The sequence below is a fragment of the Coffea arabica genome, chromosome 8c, assembly GCF_036785885.1.
Source record: "Coffea arabica cultivar ET-39 chromosome 8c, Coffea Arabica ET-39 HiFi, whole genome shotgun sequence".
Lineage (NCBI taxonomy): Eukaryota > Viridiplantae > Streptophyta > Magnoliopsida > Gentianales > Rubiaceae > Coffea > Coffea arabica.
Window position 1 is genome coordinate 39,678,508 of NC_092325.1, and position 25,973 is coordinate 39,704,480.

A 25,973-nucleotide genomic window follows, 5' to 3' on the forward strand; every position below is an offset into this window, starting at 1 on the left:
AGGCATAGGATTCGAATTTCGAACTTGAAAATAGGAAAGACCATAAGAACCCTCCCATGACCATTTGGGCGATTTCAGTGGTTGGTTTAAACCAACTTGGAACGCTGTTAGTTAAAAAAAATTATGTAATATATGAGGTTTGAGTAATAAAAGGGATATCATTTTGTCTCCCATTCCTTTCTTTTCAACACTTATTTTCCCTTCATTATTTTGTGCCTCGAATTTATTTGGATGTTCAAAATTATGTAGCTCTAAAAATTTTCCAGGAAGGGGTGTCAAATTATATACACTTTTGCTGTGTGTGTTTAACTGTTTATTGAGCCAACAGCAACTACAATAGAGTGACAGGATACAATTAACGAGACAGAATCGGCAAACAAGTATATGTTTGTTTGCATTTCTTTCCCTTTTTGGAATTCTAGATGAGAGCATACACTCCATGAGAAACAATAAATTAATAAAGGAAAAGAGAATAAATTAATGTATCATATACTTCTTGTTTACTGAAAACAGGCATTTTAATTCCTGGTGCTGATTGAGATGATCATGATGGTTCCTGGTGGAAGTTCCAGATTTTGCTGCACTGATAGAACTCGCAAAAGGTCTGCAAGCTAAGCACGACCAGCAGCACCACAGTGGAAACCAGAGCCAGATGTTTCCATGAAGCAAACAAACTCCTATTTAACCGTCTAACCGTCCTGACCAAAAGCTTCTTGCCATAGAATTTGTTAACTTTCTCAACGGCAACTTCGATGTTGGACTTGTGATCTGAGCCAGCATAACATCTCTTCATACCGTTGAATTGATCAGCAATTTCATCATCCGTGAGACCCCCCTTGATCACCCCATTTTGCTTCAGCAGCTTCACGTCTTCTGCAGTGTCTATAATCCCATTCATGAGGTTGACGTATCGAGCAAATTCAAGGGTTGGCTTAGACATAGCAGCCTCGTAGGCCACCAGATTCCTCATTATCACTTCTGAGCTCGCGTTCAAATTCATTACAGGAAGATACAAAGCGGCTTCCTCTTCCACGAACTTGATCTCTTTAATGCTCCCAATGAAGGGTTTGCATTGGACTTTAGCATAGCGCCAGAGATGAGATACCGACGGAATTTCGATTTCATCATCTTCTGAATTTTGCTCTTTAGTACCTACGTTGCCTTTTCTGAACAGTCCCGAAATAGTTGACCACGGAATACTTGAGACAAGCTTAACAGGCCGAAGAAGGTCCTGGGTACGCTTGTTACCAAAGGTCTCCACCAATTCCAAGATTGCTTCCAAATTATTATTGCGAAACACGCCTGGATTCTCCCCATCTGTCGAGGAGGACGAGGATGAAGAGGTCAATGAGTTCCTGAATTCTGTATAAGTTGGTATGGCTTGAATGAGACCATTTCCTAAGGATCCAGACACGACAGAACCTGGGACATTAACAATCAGATGATACATCATATCTAACAAATGCAGAGGTCTACGGTAACGGTCTTGGTTGGTCTTATCACTTGAGAACTTAACAGGAGATTGTGCTTCACACAATTGAAATAACATCAAGATCAGCTCAATATCATCTCCTTCCTCCTGACCATTAGAGTTAGGAGAGACTTGGAGAGACTTGCGAATCTTTTTCAACAGAACAAATGGGATTTGATTCTCAAGCATCACGATATCTCTCGTGACAATAGTGTTGTCCAACAATCTCCTGTCCGTGTTCTCATCTTGCACAAGATAAGAATGCAAGATGTGGAGAAAGAAACAACCGTCTATTGCTACGATCCACGCCAACGTATCTTGATCATAGTCCATGAACTTATTGTAACAAGCCCGGATAGAGGGATCCATCTCCTTCAACCTGTTGATCACGACATGTTGGAAATTGGAAAGCTGATCTGGGGTTGAGATCTCTTTGATGGCGGCGAGCTTGTGCCTCTCCATGTGATAGAGCTCGGAGTGTAAATGATGGTAAGGCCCCATGGCTATGAGATGAGGAGTATAAGCTTCGGGTTTTTGAAGTTTCAGTATTTTGGGGACTTCAAAAACAGAAACGGGAGGGAGATGGTCGATGTCGATAGCAAATTCTCTGCGGAAGATGTTGCTGACTCGATCAACCCAGTCCCTGGCGCTAGAGCTTAAGGGAACTGTGCCTGATGAATATGAATGTTCCATTTCTTTGGTTTTGGGATGATGTGAAAATGTTTAGCTTGATGATTGGTATTTATGGGAATGCAGATCCTGGTCGCCGCAATAACTTAACGGTGGACAGTTGTTCTAATTTAGGAAGCAATTCATTTTGTTTGATGACAATGATAAGAATGTTGATAACTGAAAAAAAAAATGGTGGCCATATTACACATTTGACATGTTAACATGGTAGATATATTCACTGAATAGGGAGACTAAGAATAGTATGCGCTACGAAAGAAGCAATTGACTGTTCGACTAATTCTGCAAGAACCTTGAAATGAAGACTATTAGTTAGATTAAATCACAAGCATACGAGTGTAATTCAGGCATTTCTTTTCTTTTCCTCCCTTTTTAATTCATGCATTTCTTTTAAAAGAAAAAAGAAGAAGAGACAAGCATCATGTTGTGCTGGTTTGGGGAAAAATTCCAAAAAATTATGAAACTTGAAATTTAGCATTGCAATGGGGTCTGTCTTTCCACTGCTTTCAGTTGCTTGAACATTGTACCTGGATGGAAATTGCGTTATGTATTTGAATCTTTTTCTTGTAAAAAAATTTTCATTCTTGACCTAATCAAAATTACACAGTTTTGGCCTAAAAAAAAATTTTTTTTTTGGCAAGTCATTTTCATGCTACGAAATACTATGTGCTAGCATGCACGTACATCGTTGCGAGCATCCACAACATTAATAAAAAATTAGGAAGAAATTAGAAAAGTCAATGTCATTGTTAGAGAGATGTTGTGTATTTACCCTTATTATTAAGGGGGAAAAAATGAGAGGGGCAGAAAACGTCTTTGTTGAATGTCTCCAGATGATAAAAAAAAATAATAATAATAAAAAATGAATGTCGATCGCCCTTGATCTTTTCAAGTGACTACCATTTTCTTCCTGTTTCACGAAAGGTAGAATGGAAATATAAAATGTTTATGCTGTTAAATTTCTTCCAATGGCTTCTGCTAGTGTTTTATTCTTTGATTTTTTTTTCCAGTGGAAAGGAATGAAACTTAAGAAGTGGGAAATGAGCAAGGAAATTTAAACCAATAGCTCATATTCTTGGAGAATCCCCGGCAGCTTCTGCTAATGTACCGTCTATTCAGTCTATTAATTTTTTTCAAGGAAAAGATATTCTTAGAGGGATACGCATGAATGGTAAAAAATAAACGACATTACTATATGTCTATATCGTTGTCTGCAGAGGTTTGCTGGGTATAATAATAAATACAAAGTTCAACTTGCAGTAGAGGGCGGTTGTTTGCCTCGATTTAGTACAACATATACTTAATTAACTTAAATCAAGGTCAATTATTCGGTTAGTATAACACCGCTGGAGATCAAATATCTGTTGAATTTCACCTTCAATAAATCTGTTGAACATGAATATAGATTATTCAGGTAAAATACTTTTTTAAAACCCCATTTCTGGAAGCATATTCTTTCGTAGTTACAGGATTTTGTTCCAAAATCCTACCTCATTTTATCCTAAGAATGCATTTCGGGTTGCTGATTCCTTATTTATAACGTGCAAGTAATTGCTTGGGGGATCTGTGACCAAACAAAACAGTATAGATCGATAATAAGAAGACTGCAACTTCTTGTCACCGCAAATTTTACTTTCTTATACAAATTTGGATTTAATGTCATAATTATTTAAAGAGTTTATCTAATAGGCATCTAATGAGTATTCATTAACATGCCTAAAATCCACTCACCCTACTATGTATATGTATATGTATATATTAACAATTATTACCTTCTTGATGTGGTGCATTTTGTTAATAAATTTGTGAATATTTTTCCCTTGATTTTTTATTAAATATGATATTAATTGGTTGATTCTATTCATATTTGGTAAATAGTATTAATTGTAGGAATGTAAAGCAAAAAGAAGTTAAAGGGTGAATTTCCAAAAGACTTATGTACAATTTAGCATGGACACGTCAAAGTAAGTTCTGCAGTCAAATTCGGAAAACTCGGATTTTCAATGCAAAGGGGTTCCTATGGCAGTTGGGATTCTTGGGCTGATGTGTGAACGTGATTCTTCTTTCAGGACACTAGTTTCCAATTCATATTAGGAACCGTTTGTTTATGTTATCTTTTTCGAATTTCCTTTTTCCAATAGAAAGTATTCCTTATCTTGATAGCTATAAAATAGGAAATTAGTTAGGAAGGAATAGGAGAGAACGTCTAGCTCTTGACCATCTTTTCTTGTAGGTCAAGAAATATACATCGTTTTTTTTTTTGTTGTGTGGAGAAGACGGTTGGTATAATTTTCCTATCTTTTGCATTGGAATTTTTCTCCATGAGGAGCAACTAATTTTCTCTTCTAGTCAAAAGTCAACTTGAAGATATGGTTTCCAAACATCTATGAGATCGAATTTTTAATTGTTTCTTTTAATTCATTAATATTCATATGTTTTTAATTTAATTTCTTATGATTGTTTTGTTATTTGAATGTCAAAGGTCAGATATTCTAATTAACCTAATAATTTACTACTATATTAATTAGTGAAATCCGTAATTGTTTGATTGGTTAAAACTAGTAGTAAATATCATGATTGGTTTTATATTAGAGAAACGTATGATCTGATTTAAATAAACTCTCGTAGTATGTTTATTGATTAGAGTTGTGCTTTTCCTAGTGTTTAATGCAATCGGGAAATTAAATTCTACAGTCATACCTAGGATTATTTCTTATTTAGAAAAATAATTAATGGTCATACATTGACTATCGATAAAAGAAGGAAAAGTTGGCTGTCAGAGTTTGTTAATAGATATAACCAATGTAACGAGTGATTGAACTATTCTTGCATTAATGATTCGTTGTGCGAATCGTATCTCAAAAGTTGCATCTTTGGCTAGAGTCGTGTCTATTATTGATTTAATTCTTGTTTATTTCTGTAAATTGCTTTTATGATTGGTTAATTAGTTATTTTTTAAATTTTCAAAATTCCCCTATAATTCTCACACTCAAAAGAAGCAAATTTCTCCCTAATTTCTGTGGAGATGACCCTATTCACTGTTATATGCAAAATTATATTTTCTTGAGTAGGACTTTTATTATTGCATTGAATCAACACATGTCACTTCTCTTACATTTATACACTTTTTTTTAATTAACCTTAACTATTTAAAAATTTAACACTTGAAATGCATATTAACGAGCGTCCAATAAATACCATTAAGATTCTTATTTAAAAAGCAACTCCAATTAAAGTATTTCTAATTAGTTTTATTTTCTTTTGAATTTTTCAAGTAAACAAGAATCATGATTCTTTTCTGTTTCTTTTTTACCTTAGGGATTCCACCCCCGTGGAAATTTGCAAGAACCTCACAAGTTTGATAGGAATTTCTTATCAGAAATAGACTACAAGAACGGTTTTAAACTCTAAAGTCTGAGATCAATGTTAAGGCATGCTTCACACTGAAATCAGATATCCAAGCACATATTTGAGCAAAACAAGTAATTGTAATCTGTGAATCGTAGAATACGTAGTCCTTTTTTCTTTCTGCTAACTTTTTAAAGAAAACTCTTAACGGTCAATAGAGTGCGGGCGTCAAAATAATGGCTAGAGTCAAAAGTCTGATTATCAGAAAGTGGTCCTTCATTAGGAGACTTTTAAATTGACAAAGCTAGATGCGTTTTGGATAGGAAAGGAAAGCGAAACTACTCCACGAAAACGCGAGTTTATTGTTAAAATAACTCTTTTTTCAAAACATATACCCAAAGTAATCTATTTTTATAATATATTACCTTTATAATCCTTTTTTTGCCACTTAGGCAGCATATATGTCAGGATGGAGATAAAAGCACATTCCATTTCTCTTTTTCATCTAATATCTTCTCCAATTTTCTTTCTAAATCTTCCCGCATTTTTTTTTTCATTATCTTTCCCTTGTCAAACCTATATTTGAGATATTTTTACGGTAGCACTTTTTTTGATATGATGTATGTGAGATAAAAAGGTGATTGAAAAATGTGTTGATGATATAAGCAAGTCAGTGTGTGTAAATAAGGTGTAAATAAAGTGAAATAATCTTCAATCCAAACACACTCGTAATTCTAAGAAATCAATATTTATATTAATAGTATCTAAAAAATATGCTTCTCGAGTTGATAATCTCAAAGCAAATGAAAATTATTCTCGTGTCTTTTTAAGGAGTAGGAATGATAACATAAATAAATATGATAGTCTTGAAGTTTTTTAATTGCTTACAATTTTTGTTGAAATTTTTGTTGCAACTTTTGTATTTTTAAAATTTATTTTTTGAAAAATATATATGCAATAGGTTTGATACATTTTTAAAAAATTAGAGCCCAATAATAGCAAGGTCAATAATGGTAGAATTTATTTTAAATAATTATAAAAGTTATGCAATCTTCTTGTGCCTCTGTAATAAAAAAATTTAAATTTTTAGTTCATGTTAGATACTTTAAATTAGATTTGAACTTTCTTTTCTTGTTATCGTGCATGGTAATCAGGATAACTGAATAGCAACAATAACATCATTATGGGAATAAATTTTGAAAGTAAATCACATTGGGAATATTTTTTAACAAGAGTGTTATTTTGGCAATAAACTTCGAAAACGCAACGAATCTCCTGTCCCACTTCCTATGTAGAGATAATATTCTTACTTATAATCATCACGTAACAGGTAGATGCGATAAATGATTCCTAACCAAAAAAAAAAAAAAAAAAAGTGAAAGTGACCATGAAATTTTAATTGCTTGCTTTTGCATTTAGTTTCATTTCCACACTAGTTCTTGCCATTTCCTCGTAGGTTTGATCCCCCAAAGAAATTAAGCAGTAGCTAATAGGCATAAAGAATAAGTACCATAAAATTATGTTGGACTTACTAAGAAAATAGCAACAGAACCTAAATGATTTTGCTTGCCTTATCATGCATGTGAAGATTAAAATGTTTTTTCATTAATGGTCATCACCTCATAGGTGATTCGATGCGCAACCTCGAGTGAATCCTAACCACAAGTTTAATTGCTTGCATTTGCATTTGAAGTCAGTTTCACTCATTAATTCTTGACATGTGTCATACATTTACTCCTCGAAGAAATGTAAACATTAGATAGTTGCCAAAAAGAATATTACCATAACATAATGCATGACTAGCTCAATTTTAGTAGGTTCTAAACCATAAATTTAATTGCTTGACTTGGCATTTCAAGTCCTGTACACTCTCTAGTTCTTGACATTTGTGTCCACGTATCCGTGGTCCCTTAGAAAATTAAGCACTCCTAGTAGGCAAGCAGAATATCAGCGCAATCTTATGTGAATTTGCTTTTAAGGTATTTGGAATATAATTACGGTGCTCAGGCTAGCAAAGTCATGCATGTGAAGAGATAATACATTGTTTCGTTAATCATCATGCACGATCTTATATTACAGCGGCGGAGCTAGAAATGTAATTCAGTGAAAGCAAATGTAATGGTTAAATATGACCATGCGAGCATTAAAATATGTACGTTTACATATAATATAAACAATATACAAGCATCAAGGAGTTGGGGCGAAGGCCGAGGAAGGGGGTGACGGGGAAGGAGGAGAATGGGGGAAAGGAGAGGAGGGGAAAGAAGGAAGAGACAGAGACAGAAAAAAAAGGGAGGCAGCGGTAACGGTGGTTGAAGCAGTAGTGGTGACAGGAAAGAAGAAGAAAGGAAAAAAAAAAAAAAAGAGAAAAAAGGGAAATAAAATAAATTTTTTTTAAAAAAAAATCTCCACTAAAAAATTTTCTACAAATTTTGCAGTAAGGTATAGTATAATTTTATACAAATACTCAAAAAGCACACCATCAATCTAATAAAAATTCATAACATGCTGCATATGCCAAATTGTTTATAAATCATTATCACACCATTAAGTGTTTACAAAACAAGAGAAAAGCTGCTTAGAAGTAAGCAAGGTAATGGGAAAAGGCATTTTACCAAAGAATGGTTGATATCTCTTTTTTCAAAGGAAAGTTTGACAAGCCCTCTTGTCATATTTTGAACCCGCGGTCCATAAGCTGGATTTAAGATGTGGGACGCCATGCCTTAAAAACTCTCTCTCACAAATACAAGGAATCTTAAATAACTCATGACAAAAGCCACTGGAAATTAAAACTTACAATTTCCTCAATAATGGTAAGAACGTTACTACTTAAGCCAACAAGCATTTAAATAATCAATCGAGCTTTAGACAACTCAACATGGGAGAATGCAATCTCTCAATGCTTAATACACTTGCTAATACTTTAATCCATGATTCTAAAATCCAATTTCTGATCTATTTGTCTCACTCTTTATCTTTCTTGACATAAATGATCATTAAGAAAAATATCAAAAACATGCGTTGAGCAACGTACAATCAACAAGCACCACTTGCCTCCCATGCTGGATCTTGCAGCAATAACATACCATAGCATTGTGACATTCTTTTTCACACCGTACACATGTTTAATCATTTGAAAAAGTCGGGTTGAGTTACTACATACGATATATGTGAGTGAGAACTTATATACAGTGTATATGGCATAAACATAGTCATCATTATAGCTGGCAATTATGACCAAAACTCAATAACCCATCCAACCCACCCACTAATTTGAGAGATTGGGTTAGGTAATTTGGGTGTTGGGTCAATATTGTGTTGGGTAATAAAAATCCAAATATATTTTGAACGGTTTGGGCATTTGTGTTGGGTACCCATTATCCAACTTAAATTTAAAAAATAAATAAAGAAATTAAATTCAAGTAATACAAGTCTTGTTTCCGGCACCTTCAATGAACCCAAAACTTCTTGTCTTGTTTGGCAGCAAATAACATCAAAACAGCTCTTGGTATAGTCCCCTTGTCACATATCGATACCAGTCAAGAACCATGGATTCACTAAAAACAGTTCCTGATGTAATAATCCCTTTATCACGTAACAATACTAGCTTTTTTTTTTTTTTTTTGAAAAAACAATACTGGTTAAGAACAACTGATTCCATTATATGTTACGATTTAATATGCACCTATATCAGTATTGCTATATTGAATGAAGTATCAATACGAAATTCTAAAGTTAGAATCCAAAGCTGAGTACTCGAAAAATAGAGAATGGTGATAAAGTGGATCATAGATTAACTTTTCCTCTATAATTATAAAGTAGGACATCTTCTCCTTTATTTTATCATTTTTAAAAAATTTTTATCACTTAAAATTTTTAGAAAAATGTAGGGCCGAAGGCATTAGAATGTGCTTTATTGGTGACTGGTGGATGGTTGAGTTGTCATTGGACCTGTTTTAATGTTGTGTTAATTTTCCCAAAAATTTTCAAATGAATTGGATAGTGATATTTGAACTAATTGGTTGAGAATTATATCTCTCTCATCAAAATTTCAGTTTAATTGAGGCGTGATTGGATCTTTTATGATATTAGAAATATGTATGGTATGGCAAATGCTAAATCAAGTAACAAGAATTGGAAAATCGTATACTGGTATACCATTTTTTCATGCCATATCCAACTTGGACCAAATTTATTTTAGTGTGAGAAAATGTGTTTATGTGTGCGAAAAATTTTTTGTATGTAAAAATGTATTTGAGAGAATTTATGTATCAAAATCAATTAATTAATATATTGGGTCATATTTGGGTTATGGGTTTGAGATGACCCAATATGACCCAACCCAAAATTGACCCAATTTAAAGTTGGGCGGGTTGGGTATAACTCATTTATATAAAAGCCCAACATCAACCAGCCCAAAACCCGCCCAATTGTTAGGTATAGTCATCATCATGAATTATAAGTATTTCAATCGTTTCAATTCATATTGAAGCTCTTTTTTTATTAAAAAAAATTATTAACAAATTGTTGGAAATCGTCTAATACGATTTGATCTATATCATTGTTTTGATAACAGGTTAAACGAGCACTAGAAACTCATTAATAAGGTGCACGTGATATGTAAGGACCCAAGGAAAAACTATATAGTGAAAAGCCAAGTTTTTTTTTTTTTTGGCTTTGAACACCTAGTATCCCCACCCGCAGCGAGACTAATCCGAATTCAGTTCGGGGAGCACTCACAGAGTCTAACTCTTATTTGGAGATGAAGGTACGACTCAAAATTTTTCAAGGTGCCACTTGTAGGAGTCGAACTTACGACCCTCCTGTTGAGGTTAGCAACCTGCTTACCAGCTGCCTCAAACTCATGGGTTGAAGAGCCAAGAATTGACTTGTAAAAAATCTGCTTCTTCTTGAATAATACAATTCTCTCCTCTTTCTTCTGCATTTTCTGATTCTAGTCTCACAAATTCCTCTCTCCTTTCTCCCTATTTTCTGGACCCAAATCTTTACACAACAGTCGAAATTTGAGTACCTACTTACACCATTTATTTCATCCCGGGAGGTGCAATTCCACGTTCTAAAGGGGTATCTGCTTCATCAATCCATGAATAATGTGGTGTAACCCAAAAAGTTTGATATGTATTAACTGCTGAAGCCTAGTTTCAACTTTCCCGACCATTTCAACTACATGACTTTTGCTTATAAGTGTTGCAACTTGGGTTCAAGGGTTGGCCTAAATAATTTTTGAATCAAAATTCACTTGCCCAAAATGATTAATCCAAATTATTCATTAGCCCAAGGTGTCAAGCACTTAAACATTAGCCCAAATTATTCATTCTCTCTATCTTTAGGACTTTGCGTCCTCTGCGAGGACGCTAGAATCCTGACTGTTCACTTGATCATGCTTGTATCTAATCTTTAGGACCTTGCATCCTCACAAAGGACGTTGAATCCAGACTGTCTATCACAGAGGAAGTTTGCTCTGATGCAAACTATTACGACCTGGGTCCAAAGATTGGGCCATGTAATTTTTGTACGGAAATTCATTGATCCAAAATAGTTAATCCAAATTATTCATTAGCCCCGGATCCAAGTGCTTAAGCCTTTCCTTTCCTCTTCCAACACCAATGTGGGATGCCTCAATAAGTCTTCAACTAATTTAGATAAATTTAGTTGCTTATTGATAGTGTTCTCCGTCAAAAATTAAAAACGGATTATATCTTCTAAGCATCTCATAGTCAACTGCTAATCTTATGTGAAAACCGCAGGTGTAAAATATTGACTTTTCTCTATATACATTGCTTGAAGCAATTATAGGACTTGATGGTTTCAACTGCTACCAATCCCATCCTCTTGCTAATTTCATGTGAAAAGCGCAGGTTAAAAATATTTTGACTTTTCTCTATGTATTACTACTTGAAGCAATTAAAGCACGTGATAGTTTTGTGAGCAGATCTCCAGGGCATAATCTAATTATAAATTCTTGAGGGAAATATTACGGCTTGGTTAGGAGGCTGTCTTTTATAATCCCATTAAGTACTGAATGTTAATCCTTTAATGAAAGTAATTAAAATTAAGAAATTAAGAAATTTTTTTTCTATTGAGCTTGTTTAATAACAAAATTTCCATGCATCTGAATGCATTAAAATCTAATTAATTTTTTTACAAAATTTAAAGTGAAAATGGAATCACTTGATTTGCTGTATGCTCAAATTAGCATAATGATACCAAAGTCATTTTCTTTCACCACAGTCCTACACTCTTTTACACATATACACATACTTTCTTCCTCTCTCATGTACATGGGTTTTTGTTACATAGTCGCGCACATACACACACACTCTCACAAACACGTACACACAAATGCGTACGTTTTTTGTCATCTACACACATTTTCCAACATTATATATTTATTATCCAACAAAAACCTGCATCTTTTTTTTTTCTTCCAAACACACACATTATCATACACATAAACATACTTTCTCTCGGACAAAATTATTTGATTTTCATATTAGTTTCATTTTATCAAAATTAAAAAGAAATAGTTAAAAAAATTACTTTCATCTAAAGTAAAATAAAATATTTGTAGTAAACTGTATAATATACATAAAATACAATACTTCAATTCAATGCTCAAATTCAGCAGATTACGAAACAAATTTGACTTTATAAATTCAGCAAATTCAGATTCAAGTTTCAGTTTTCAAGTTTTAAATTTCAATTTTATCAAATTCTCCCTAAGTCATATTTTATGCATTGCATATCACATTTTGTTGTGATGAAACTGATTCACATTACCCTCTTTATTTTCAATCTTTCGCAACTTAGATACACTTTTTTTTTTTTTTTGTTGCTGTTTTGGAGTAATACGCTACAATTAAATGAGACAGAATTAGAAAACAGGTATATCTTTCTTAACATTTTTTGGCATTCTAGATACGAGTACACCTTCCATGAGAAACAATAATTTAATAAAGAAAAACAAAAGAAGAAATAAATGAATCATATACTTCTCTATTCAACTAAAAAAAGACATTTAGCTTCCTGGTGCTGATTGAGATGAACATTACGATTCCTGGTGGAAGTTCCAGAGTTTGTGGCATTGATAGAACTCGCAGAAGGTCTGCAGGCTAAGCACGACCAGCAGCGCGCCAGTGGAAACCAGGGCCAGACATTTCCATGAAGCATACAAATTCTTCTTCAACCCTCTAACCGTCCTGACCAAAAGCTTCTTGCCGTAGAATTTGTTAACTTTCTCAACGGCAACCTCGATGTTAGACTTGTGATCTGAGCCGGCATAACATCTCTTCATACCATTGAATTGATCAGCAATTTCACCATCCGTGAGAGCCCCTTTGATCACCCCATTTTGCTTCAGCAGCTTCACGTCTTCTGCAGTGTCTATAATCCCATTCATGAGGTTGACGTATCGAGCAAATTCAAGGGTTGAATTATACATAGCAGCCTCGTAAGCCACCAGATTCCTCGTTATCACTTCTGAGCTCGCGTTCAAATTCATTACAGGAAGGTACAAAGCGTCTTCCTCTTCCACGAACTTGATTTCTTTAATGCTCCCAATGAAGGGTTTGCATTGGACTTTAGCATAGCGCCAGAGATGAGATACCGACGGAATTGCGATTTCACCGTGTCCTGAATTTTGCTCTCCAGTACCCAGGTCGCTTTTTCTGTACAGCCCAGAAATAGTTGACCATGGAATACTCGAGACAACCTTAACAGGCCTAAGAACGTGCTGGATACGCGTAGGACCAATCGTCTCCACCAAGTCCAAGAGTGCTTCCAAATTATTGTGAGCCACGTCTGGATCTTCATTATCAGTCGAGGAGGACGAGTATGAAGAGGTCGATGAGTTCCTGAATTCTGTAAAAGTTGGCACGAGTTGAATGGGACTATTTTCTAAGGATCCGGACACAACACAACCTGGGACATTAACAATCATATGATACATCATATCTAACAAATGCAGCGGTCTATGGTAACGGACTTGGTTGGTCTTATCAATAGAGAACTTAACAGGAGATTGTGCTTCACAAAATTGAAATAACATAGAGATCAACTCGATATCATCTTCTTCCCCCTGATCATTAGACTTAGGAGAGACTTGAAGAGACTTGCGAACCTCTTTCAACAGGACAAATGGGATTTGATTCTCAAGCATCATGATATCTGCCGTGACAATAGTGTTATCCAACAATCTCCTGTCCGTGGTCTCATCTTGCACAAGATAAGAATGCAAGATGTGGAGAAAGAAACAACCGTCTATTGCTACGATCCACGCCAACGTATCTTGATCATAGTCCATGAACTTATTGTAACAAGCCCGGATAGAGGGATCTATCTCCTTCAACCTGTTGATCACAATACGTTGGAAATTGGAAATCTGCTCTGGGGTTGAGATCTCTTTGATGGCAGCGAGCTTGTACCTCTCCATCTGATAGAGCTCGGGGCGTAAATGATGGTACGGCCCCATGGCTATGAGCTGAGGAGTGTAAGCATCGGGTTTTTGAAGGCTGAGCGTTTTGGGGACTTCAAAAACAGAAACGGGAGGGAGATGATCGATGTCGACGGCAATTTCATTCCTGAAGATGCTGCTGATTCGATCAACCCAGCCCCTGGCGCTAGAGCTCAAGGGAACTGTGGCTGATGAGTATGAATGTTCCATTTTCTGGGTTTTGAGATGACGTGAAAATGTTAAGTTTGACGATTGGGAAGCATACCGCGCGCGAGGCGGTATTTAAAGGCATGCAGATCCTCGTCGGCCCAATAGCTTTAGCATGTTAACATTGTGGTCATGCTACAAATTTGACACGTTGACATTGTGGATATGTATATATGGACTCAAATAGGAATTTATCGACATGGAAAAGTATGCGCTATGAAAGTTAGAAGGAATTTTCCGGGAAAAAAAAGTTTGAAGGAATTGACTGTTCGACTAATCTTGTAACAACCATGGAATGAAGGCATTCGTGGTTGTAGATTGAATCACAAGCAAATCAATAATTCAGGCATTTCTGTTCGCGTTATTATCACTTTACCCCTTAAATTATCTCACTACTATTAATTTATTTCTTAACATTAATTTTTTATTATTTCACCCTTATAGGTAATTCAATTCAGCATGTTAACAAATTTTGGATAAAAATACCCTTTTATTATATTGTATTACTATATTGTTATTATCACTTTATCCTGTAAATTATAATGATACAATTGTTTTACTTCCTAACATTATTTTTTAGACATTTTTTCCCATCGTTAATCTAACTAATATGTTCAAAAAAAATTTAATATATTTACCCTTTTTGTATATAATTAAAAATAAAAAAGTTGGAATGATTATTCTTCTCTTTTTTTGTTCTAAAAGCTTCAAAAATATAAAAATAAAAGAGTTTTCTCAAATTTATTTTTTCATACTTATAAATATTAGAAAAAGGAAAAGAGATAGTAGAGAAGGAGACAGAAAATTAGACTTTTGCAAAGAAAGAAAATAAGAAAGAATCTAATATTTATCATATTACTTTAATGTTGCCGGGATTAGAATTGGAATTGGATGGTAGACAGAAAAGTAAAGTAATTTTAAAATAATAAAAATATTGAATTCTTTCTTATTTATTTTTTTAAAAAAAATAATTGAGCTCTCTCTCTTCCTCTCCCTCCCCCACCCCCCATCTTTCTATCTTTTATTCAATATTAATAATATTTCTAAGAAGAAAGAGATTAATGTTTTGATTTTTTTTTCTTGATACTAAAAAGGAGAAGAGTCACTCTAAATTATTTTTTTTATTGCAAACTAATGTTTTTTCATTAATGATCATGACTTCGTCGGTGAATCGACTGGTAACAACGGAGTAAATTCTAACCACAAGCTTCATTGCTCCCATGTTCATTTGTAGTCAGTTTCACACATCAATCCTTGACTTGATAGGCAGCAAAAAGGAATATTACCATAACCTAAATTTAATTGTTTGGCTTGGCATTTCTGTTCCCATACGCTCTTTAGTTCTTTGACATTTGTTCCACATATACTTGTGCTCCCTAAGAAAATTAAGCGCTCCTAGTAGGCGAGAAGAATATCAGCATAATCATGTGCTGAATTTGCTCAAGTGATCTGGAATATAATTACAGTGGCCCGGCAAGCAAAGTCATGCGTGGGAAAGAGATAATATTTTGCTGCGCTAATGGTCAAGCATGACCCCACAGGTTTATATCTTAATCCTAAACTACATAAAGCGCCGAAGGTGCTGCTACAGTCAATTGTCTTGGTTTCAATGCAATTCTGTTGGTGATTTCGTCCTTTCTTGTCTTTTCACAGGTTCCACGCAGCCCCTTTGGCTGCTGGTGGGCTTTTCCTCATTTCTGCTTTTGTTCCCTTCTTCCGATTGTGCCCTTTTCTCCTGGTTCCTTTGTAATTTTGTGGCCAATTTTGTCCTTTTGTTTCTACTGCATCTTCCACTGCTGCGATTGTGTTTGCAATCGATTTTGTCCTTTTGTTTCTTGCGCTTCTTCTTCCACTGCTGCAATTGTTATCTGACTTTATTAACAAAAATATTAATTTATCGATTTCATTTATTAACTTCCTTCAACAAAAATATAATTCTCACAAAAATATAATTAACTTCCTTTCAAAATATAATTCTCACAAAAATCTCAATTTCCAAACTTTGTATTAACGTGTCTTTCTTCAAAATATAATTCCCTCTGCTCTTTTATATTTATTAACTTTCTCCAAAATATATATTAACAAATATATTAATTTTCTAAAAAATATGCGAATCAATAAAAATTCTGTGTGCATCTAATATATACAGAACAATACAAATTCTATGTGATACGTTATGCTACTTCATATTAACAGATAATGAGTGTTATTCGAGTCAGCAAATTGTAATTTAAATTTCCCTTACGCATAAGTCCATGTGCTATTCGTTGATTTAAAGTAAGATATTGATTAATCAATAAATAAATTACTTCATCATTAAATAGATATTTATTCATGTATGCTATTCAATCAAGCATTATTAATTTTCGATATCAATGAAGTAACGAACTCTTCGAAATTGTGTTATCTTTAGATTTTGGAATCTTATTAATTTCCAAAAAATTAATGCAAGTATTAAATTTTGTGTGCATCTAATAACTATAAATCAATTGTGCCGCTTTGTATTTGCTCGCATTAATACGACTAATTGTTTTTAAAAATACAGGATAATTTCCCTCTATTTCAAAAATGTTACTTCGATAATATTTCAAAATTTTGAAAATTCAAAAATATACCACTGAAAACCAAAATAAAAAAGACAAACTTTTCTCTAAAACTATAACAAAGATAACCAAACTACCAAAAATTTATAGACAAATACTTAAAACCGCACCCCTATATATATAGCAAAAATATACATGATGCAACTCAAAAAAACATTATCATATTGACATGAATCACAAGACAAATAGGGACACCACAAATATAACAAACAAACAAAACTAGAAAAGATAGACACGCTAAAACAATATTAAATAATCATACAAACTCAAATAAAATATTAAATATACATACACACACACATATATATACATATATAAATAAATAATAAGAATATAACAAACAAACAAAACCACAAAAAATATAAACAATAAAAAATTAAACCATCATATCTCCTAAATAAAATATTAAACACACACACGTATATATATATATATATATATATATATATATGCACACATATTACAAAATATATCGTATACCTATATATATATTAATACAAAATTCACTACAACTTTGAGTACCATAAAATAAGTCGCATAAACATCAAACAATAAATATTTAAAAATTCTACTATAAATTACAATGATTAAACTCTATAATTTTCATGTGCAATCATTTCTATTTCTTATTAAAAAAAACTATATGCTGCCTTTTTGCTCATTTCTGCTTTTGTTCCCTTCTTCCAATTGTGCCCTTGTCCTGGTTTCTTTGTAATTTTATGCTCAATTTTGTCCTTTTGTTTGCTGTCCATCCTTCGGCTGCTGCAATTGTTATCTAACAGTTTTGTCCATTTGTTTCTTGTGCATCTTCCGCTGCTGCAATTGTTATCTAACTTTATTGACAAAAATATATTAATTTATCGATTTGATTTATTAACTTCCTTCAACATATAACTTCCTTCTTTAACTTTCTCCTTCTTCAAAATATAATTCCCTCTGCTCTTTTATATTTATTAACTTTCTTCAAAATATATATATTAGCAAAGCTATTGATTTTCTAAAAAATATACAAATCAATAAAAATTCTGTGTGTATCTAATATATACATAACAATATAAATTCTATGTGTTACATTATCTATTCGTTGATTTTGAATGAGATATTAATTCATCAATAAATAAATTGCTTCATGATTAAATAAATATTTATTCATATATGCTATTCAATCAAACATTATTAATTTTCGATATCAATGAACTAACGAACTCTTCAAAATTGTGTTACCTTTAAATTTTAGAATCTTATTAATTCCCAAAAAAATTGAGTAAGATATTGATTGATCAATAAATAAATTGCTTCATGATTAAATAAATATTTTTTCATATATGCTATTCAATCAAGCATTCTTAATTTTCGATATCAATAAACTAACGGACTCTTCAAAATTGTGTTATCTTTAAATTTTAGAATCTTATTAATTCCCAAAAAATTAATGCAAGTACTATTCTTTCCAGCAACATTTATTTACAAATCAATCGATCTAATACTCATAGAATACAAAAATGATTATTTGATTAATAAATACAAATATATGATTTCTTAATTTCTAATATCACATTGTTAAAAATCTTTAATTTATATATGTTGCTTCGATATCACATTGTTAATTTATATACAAGAAACAAGATACACACATTGAATAATAAAGATGTTGCTTCGATGATAATCTCTCTTAATAATTGTTTCTTTACTTTTGTTTGTTGCAGCTGTGCAGCCGCTACCTTCCATTCCTTAATGCAGACACGAATTTTTGGGGCTATCCAAATCTATATATATTCTTGCATCCTATTTGTGTGCCTTTATATATATATATATATATATATATATATATATATATATATATATATATATATATATTCATTTTCTCCAAAATATATATGTCGACAAAAATAATGATCTTTTAGAAAATATATATATCGACAGAAATTTTGTGTGTATCTAATAAATATAAATCAATTGTGCCACTTTGTATTAGCTCCCATTAATACGACCAATTGTTTTTAAAAATATAGGATAATTTCCCTCTATTTCAAAAATGTAACTTCCATAATATTTGTTAACTACTAAATTATTAATTTAAAGCTTTTGCATTTTCGAGACTAAAAAAATATTAAATATCAAAAAATTACGCAGGCCACTAAAAATCCTATGTATATATAATACATACTAACGAATAAAAATTCTATAGGTATCTAATCAATATATATAAATCGATTATTCTGTTTTGTATTAATGCAGATCAATGAAAATTATATGTGTTTAACCTATATCAAATGTATATAAATTAATAATACTGCCTTGTATTAACATATAATAAGTGTTATTTATATCAAATAATTATAATTTTGAGACTATTTCTATATTTATAATTTTCTCTCCTTCTTTATATTTATCCGCTTATTTATTAACTCGCTTATTTATTAATTTTGTCGAAAGTGTGTACATTGACAAAAATATTAACTATTAAAAAATACGCAAATCACTAAAAATGCTATGCACATCTAATACATAAAATAGCATTCTTTTTATGTTTATTCGCTTGTTTATTAATTTTCTCCAAAATGTATATTAGCAAAAATATTAAATATGAAAAAATGCAAATTCTTAAAAATCCTACGTATATCTAATATATGCAAATGAATAAAAATTCTATGTGTATCCAATCAGTATATATAAATCAATTATGCTGTTTCGTATTAAATATCAAAAAAATATGCAGGTCGCTATATACACAAACATATTAAATATCAAAAAAATATGGAAGTCGCTAAAAATCCTATGTATATCTAATACATCCTATTTGTGTGCCTTTATATATATATATATATATATATATATATATATATATATATATATATTCATTTTCTCCAAAATATATATGTCGACAAAAATAATGATCTTTTAGAAAATATATATATCGACAGAAATTTTGTGTGTATCTAATAAATATAAATCAATTGTGCCACTTTGTATTAGCTTCCATTAATACGACCAATTGTTTTTAAAAATATAGGATAATTTCCCTCTATTTCAAAAATGTAACTTCCATAATATTTGTTAACTACTAAATTATTAATTTAAAGCTTTTGCATTTTCGAGACTAAAAAAATATTAAATATCAAAAAATTACGCAGGTCACTAAAAATTCTATGTATATATAATACATACTAACGAATAAAAATTCTATATGTATCTAATCAATATATATAAATCGATTATGCTGTTTTGTATTAATGCAGATCAATGAAAATTATATGTGTTTAACCTATATCAAATGCATATAAATTAATAATACTGCCTTGTATTAACATATAATAAGTGTTATTTATATCAAATAATTATAATTTTGAGACTATTTCTATATTTATAATTTTCTCTCCTTCTTTATATTTATCCGCTTATTTATTAATTTTGTCGAAAATGTCTACATTGACAAAAATATTAACTATTAAAAAATACGCAAATCACTAAAAATGCTATGCACATCTAATACATAAAATAGCATTCTTTTTATGTTTATTCGCTTGTTTATTAATTTTCTCCAAAATGTATATTAGCAAAAATATTAAATATGAAAAATGCAAATTCTTAAAAATCCTACGTATATCTAATATATGCAAATGAATAAAAATTCTATGTGTATCCAATCAGTATATATAAATCAATTATGCTATTTCGTATTAAATATCAAAAAAATATGCAGGTTGCTATATACACAAACATATTAAATATCAAAAAAATATGCAAGTCGCTAAAAATCCTATGTACATCTAATACATACAAACGAATAAAATTCTATATGTATCTAATCAATATATATAAATCGATTATGGTGTTTTGTATTAATGCAGATCAATGAAAATCATATATGATTAGCATGCATCTAATATATATAAATTAATAATACTACTTTGTATTAACATATAATAAGTGTTATTTATGTGAAATAATTATAATTTCGACACTATTTCTATGTTTATAATTTTCTGTCCTTCTTTATATTTATCCGCTTATTTATTAACTCACTTATTTATTAACTTTGTCAAAAATGTGTGTATTGAAAAAAATACTAAATATCAAAAAATTACGCAGGTCACTAAAAATCCTTTGTATATCTAATACATACTAACGAATAAAAATTCTATATGTATCTAATCAATATATATAAATCGATTATGCTGTTTTGTATTAATGCAGATCAATGAAAATTAGATGTGTTAAACCTATATCTAATATATATAAATTAATAATACTGCCTTGTATTAACATATAATAAGTGTTATTTATATCAAATAATTATAATTTCGAGACTATTTCTATATTTATAATTTTCTCTCCTTCTTTATATTTATCCGCTTATTTATTAACTCGCTTATTTATTAATTTTGTCAAAAGTGTGTACATTGAAAAAAATATTAACTATTAAAAAAATACACAAATCGCTAAAAATGCTATGCACATCTAATACATAAAATATCATTCTTTTTATGTTTTCTCTTATTTATTAATTTTCTCCAAAATATATATATTAGCAAAAATATTAAATATAAAAAAATGTAAATTCCTAGAAATCCTACGTACATCTAATATATGCAAATGAATAAAAATTCTATGTGTATCCAATCAGTATATATAAATCAATTATGCTGTTTCGTATTAATACAAATCAATGAAAATCGTATGTACTTAACATGTATCTAATGTATATAAATTTAATTAATTTTCTCCAAAATGTATATATTAGCAAAAATATTAAATATGAAAAAATATGCAAATCGCTAAAAATCCTACGTGCATCTAATATATGCAAATGAATACAAATTCTGTGTGTATCCAGTCAATATATATAAATTAATTATGCTGTTTCGTATTAATACAAATGAATGAAAATCATATGTACTTGACATGTATCTAATATATATAAACTTAAAAAGAAATCAATCCAATATTTATTGATTCAAAAAACAATTATTCGATCAATAAATACAAATATATGATTCTAAATTTATAATTTCAAATTGTTAGAAATCCTTAATTTGTATATATTATATTTATGAATTTATATTCTTCATTATATTTTTTTTCTTTTAGTTTTTCTAATACTAAACGCTTCCATTATCTAACACACGATTTTGAATTTTTGATGAGTTTCATATAAATTACATTCCAATCAATATAATTCATACACTACACTACTACTCTGATTTCATAATACAACTATATTTTTTCCCTATTTTCTATCTCAAGTACTCATTGGTGATATACCCTCGCATATACAAACAGACAACATAGGAGTCATCAATTGCTATTATGCTAAAACTCAATGGATCTTTCAGCTAGAAGGAATAGAAATAACAGAAAATTGGCCAATATTCACACAAAAACACTTCTTACATGAAGGAAGTGTCATCCTGTTCACCCTGCTCAATGAAAACAATTATCATCTGCAGCTCATCAGCAGAGACTTTATCCAACAATCATAATTAAACGTGTCCACTACAGCTTCTTGCACATAGCAATTATCTGTTCCCTAAATTTTCTTTATTCTACTTCCACTTATATTTAACAATATAAAAATAAACATATCGAAATTATTTCAAATTATTAATTTATCTCAACTCTTAAAAAATGATTTACATTCCATTAATTTAAATAATATTTACATCCTGTTACTCTTAAAAAATTAAATACAAATCACAACAATATTACTATATCTATTTATAAATATATTAATCCAATATATTGTTCCTCTATTTATTATTCCAACCCTACTATCATATAAAACACTCCAAACATTAATTATTAAATAAATCTTACATTACTCTTAAACAGTCAATAATGGGCACCCCGCGAAACTCGCGGGGCACAATGCCTAGTCATACGTGACATCTAAGAGTTTTTCAATGCTAGATTTGCATTCCACTATTTTGTTCTTGACATTCCTCAAAGAAATTTAGTCGCTGGTAGGCAAAAGCATAATGCCGTGATCATCTATATCTGTACTATATTAAAATGTGTCAATATAATTTAGTGATTTAATTTTTACTTTCTAATTATACCCTCGTTAGAGATTCTAATGATTTTGCTGTACTTGTAATTCTAACGTCTAATTTTACTGTGTTGATATTATTTTTGTAACAACGGCTTTGTGGTTGTACTTTATGAATTGAATTTGATTTAGAAAAATATTTAGGCTTTACTTTAGAAATAAAATCGAGTTCTACTCGAAATTTGTTTAACGATGAAATTTCTAAATTAAACATAAATACAAAAGAGAGTTCTTTTCAATTAGGAAATCTCTACATTGTGTTTCTTTCTTTTTTTTTTTCTTCCTTTCTTTCATCGCTTTTTGTTCTTTTTTCTTTGGGCAAATCGTCAATTTAATCCCTAAACTTTTTCACTTAAACCAATTTCGTCCTTTATGATTTTTTTTCACCAATTTAGTTCTCAAACAATTTTATCAGATTCAATGTAGAACTTATTGGGCGGCGCCACCACATTTTATGTATTGCATATGGCGGGCCAAGGGTATAATTGAAATGATAAGTTCGACTGTCTGAGTATAGGGATTATAACAGAGACTTTTAGATGATTAAAGACAAAAACCTCTGAAAATTGAGAGAGAAGAGCACTAAAGAGAAACCCAACCAAGGTAATATTTTGGATCCTTATGGAGCAGCAGAGCAGAGGCGTGGCCAAAAATGGTTCCCCAGATGTCTACTGTATCAAATGTATTTGGTTCCAGGGCCTTTGAAAGATTCAGGTACGATCTGACGCTTTTAGAAGCAGCATCCAGAAGCGACAACTTGGGCAACGCTTTTGCTGGGCTGGTCAAGGAGTCCACCGCCACACTGCTCAACTCCGATGCCCGGAAGGGTTATCCCTACTCTGCTCGGGAAATCAAGACTTTGGTGATCTAGGCTTTGGTCTTTCGCAATGCCAATCAAGCTTGTAACCACTTTCATTTCTGGTTCTCTGGTTTTGATTCTGAATTTTTGTGATCCATGGTGGCAGCATCACTACCACCGTCACCAGAATTTCCGCCACCTGAACCACTATTCCCACTACCTCCCCCGCCAGAGCCACCATCAGATACAGCAAAGAGGCGAAAATGATCAGAACCCAGTTGTCTAAAACCAATTTTAGAGTGACCCAATTCTTTATACACAGGAGTTGAGGTTAAAGAAATTGAGTGATTGCAGCTTTTGAAGCTGAAGTCCCTACTGCTTATAGAGGTGGAGAAAGGTGGAATTTTGGGGGCACTCCTGAAATGTGAAGTGGGTTTGCGAGAAAACTGTACAAAATGATACAGCAAGGGAGATTTGCGAACTAGTTTGGCTGGGCTTGAAGCCATTGTTGCTTGACTTTGGATTGGAGTTTTGCAGAGGCTAAAGGTTTTAGAAACAGGATAGCCGGAGGAATCTCTCTAAATTGCCTCTCTAAATTTGGGAAATCTCAATTTTCAGAGGTTTTTGTCTTTAATCATCTAAAAGTCTCAGTTATAATCCCTATAATCAGACAGTGTCATTCCAATTATACCCTTGACCCGTCATATGAAATACATAAAATGTGGTGGCGCCGCCCAATAAGTCCTATATTGAATCTGATAAAATTGTTTGATGACTAAATTGGTGAAAAAAAACCATAGAGGACGAAATTGGTTTAAGTGAAAAAGTTTAGGGATTAAATTGGTGATTTGCCCTTTTTCTTTTTTCTTTATTTTTGTGTTACACGAAATAGAAGATGAAATTGTATACATTCTTTATGTTAGGTAGATTAAACACTAAAAGTGAACGAAAAGGAATTTAGAGATTTTGTTCCTGCCACCTACTTATAATGGTAATCTAAAATACTGATCGATAGTATGACAAATAAAGCTATTCATTCACTTGGATATTAGTATTTGCCCAAGTTTATTGAGTTGTATTCCAAGCTCTAGTACTATATATTTGTTTTTTGTTCTGGAGTTGAGAATTAGCATAATCTAAGTATGAGAACCCTCTAGAGGACACATTATGTCCTTTTCATTTTCTTTGTTTTTCCTTTTTTTTTTAGGAGTACAAAGAAGGCATATTATGTCAGATTTAGTGGTTATCAACTTTATGACTTTGAAATTTCCCTTCAAATTACCTTAGCACTTAATACTAATAAAAACTCATAGACCCCCTCATGCATAAATTGGCACATCTAAATTCTCTTGCATCATTTAACAATTGAGATTTTTTTTTCCTTTAGCTTTATTGGTTTCTTCCTATATAGGAGGAAATTGGGAAAGAAAATTAGTGAGTAATTGCTAAAGACCAAGTGAAAGATTATCTTCAATCTGAATGTGAAAAAGGATGAAAAATGTAATTAACAAACAGAAAAATTAAAACTATCATGGGGAAATATTCCTTATAGATAACGAACTTGAATCCATTTGTTTCCTATTGAAATGAAGCTATTATTGGATAACTTCTGAAAGGATTCAAAAATAGAATGAAAGTTTCTTCATTTGGGTTTTAGGAATTAATTTACCATACACTAATAGAAGGGCTGCTTTTGAGGAGAATAGTTTTTTATATTACACAACAAAGAGCAAGGGAAAGATAAATGCCTAACAAGTAAACACAAAGAACTTGAAGGCAACCTACTTAATGTTCCTATAAATTAAGTTGGGTTTTGAAGACTTTGAAGAGAATAATCATTATATACTTTAACTAATTAGACTCAAGCAAGAAAAGTCGCATGAATCATGATGAACAAAATTGTTAATTGTGGCTACCAATGATATTCACTATGGGCAAATTAAGTACTTATAGGGAATAAATAATTTGTAAAAGGATATAAAATGATAGCAAAACTTTAAGTTTGGAAATAGTAAGAACCAACCATCTATAGCTGATAAGTGAATATTTAACATACATTTTGTACAAGTTTGGTATGAACTTTTGGTATGTTTTGAGAAGATTAAAGCCGTATTTGAATTTTTTTGGTGATAATTGCTTAAATATTGTTTAAGTGTTCAAAATTTGATAAATGAGTGGATTAACTGTTAATTTTGTGAAAGTGTGAAGGATATTGATATATGGAATTCATGCACGAGATGACGAAAAAAATATAAGGATCATCTGGAGGATAAAGTACAAGGATACTAGGAGCAAAAATGAAGAAAAAGAGAGAGAAGTAAAAAACTGGAAAT

General features: G+C 31.5%; 2 protein-coding genes across 2 annotated transcripts; both read right to left on the reverse strand.

The window, feature by feature from the left end:
• Positions 1-544: 544 nt before the first annotated feature.
• On the reverse strand, positions 545-2,164 carry LOC113706124 (putative UPF0481 protein At3g02645). Its single transcript, XM_027228013.2, has one exon. The coding sequence runs from the start codon at positions 2,162-2,164 to the stop codon at positions 545-547; it is 1,620 nt and encodes a 539-aa protein (XP_027083814.2).
• Positions 2,165-12,578: 10,414 nt separating this feature from the next.
• LOC113706125 (putative UPF0481 protein At3g02645) lies at positions 12,579-14,192 on the reverse strand. The gene has a single exon (XM_027228014.1). The coding sequence runs from the start codon at positions 14,190-14,192 to the stop codon at positions 12,579-12,581; it is 1,614 nt and encodes a 537-aa protein (XP_027083815.1).
• Between the last annotated feature and the right edge of the window lie 11,781 nt (positions 14,193-25,973).

Excerpts from the sequence above, each read along its gene's own strand:
- LOC113706124 (XM_027228013.2), bottom strand. The coding sequence starts at position 2,164 with ATGGAACATTCATATTCATCAGGCACAGTTCCCTTAAGCTCTAGCGCC.
- LOC113706125 (XM_027228014.1), bottom strand. The coding sequence starts at position 14,192 with ATGGAACATTCATACTCATCAGCCACAGTTCCCTTGAGCTCTAGCGCC.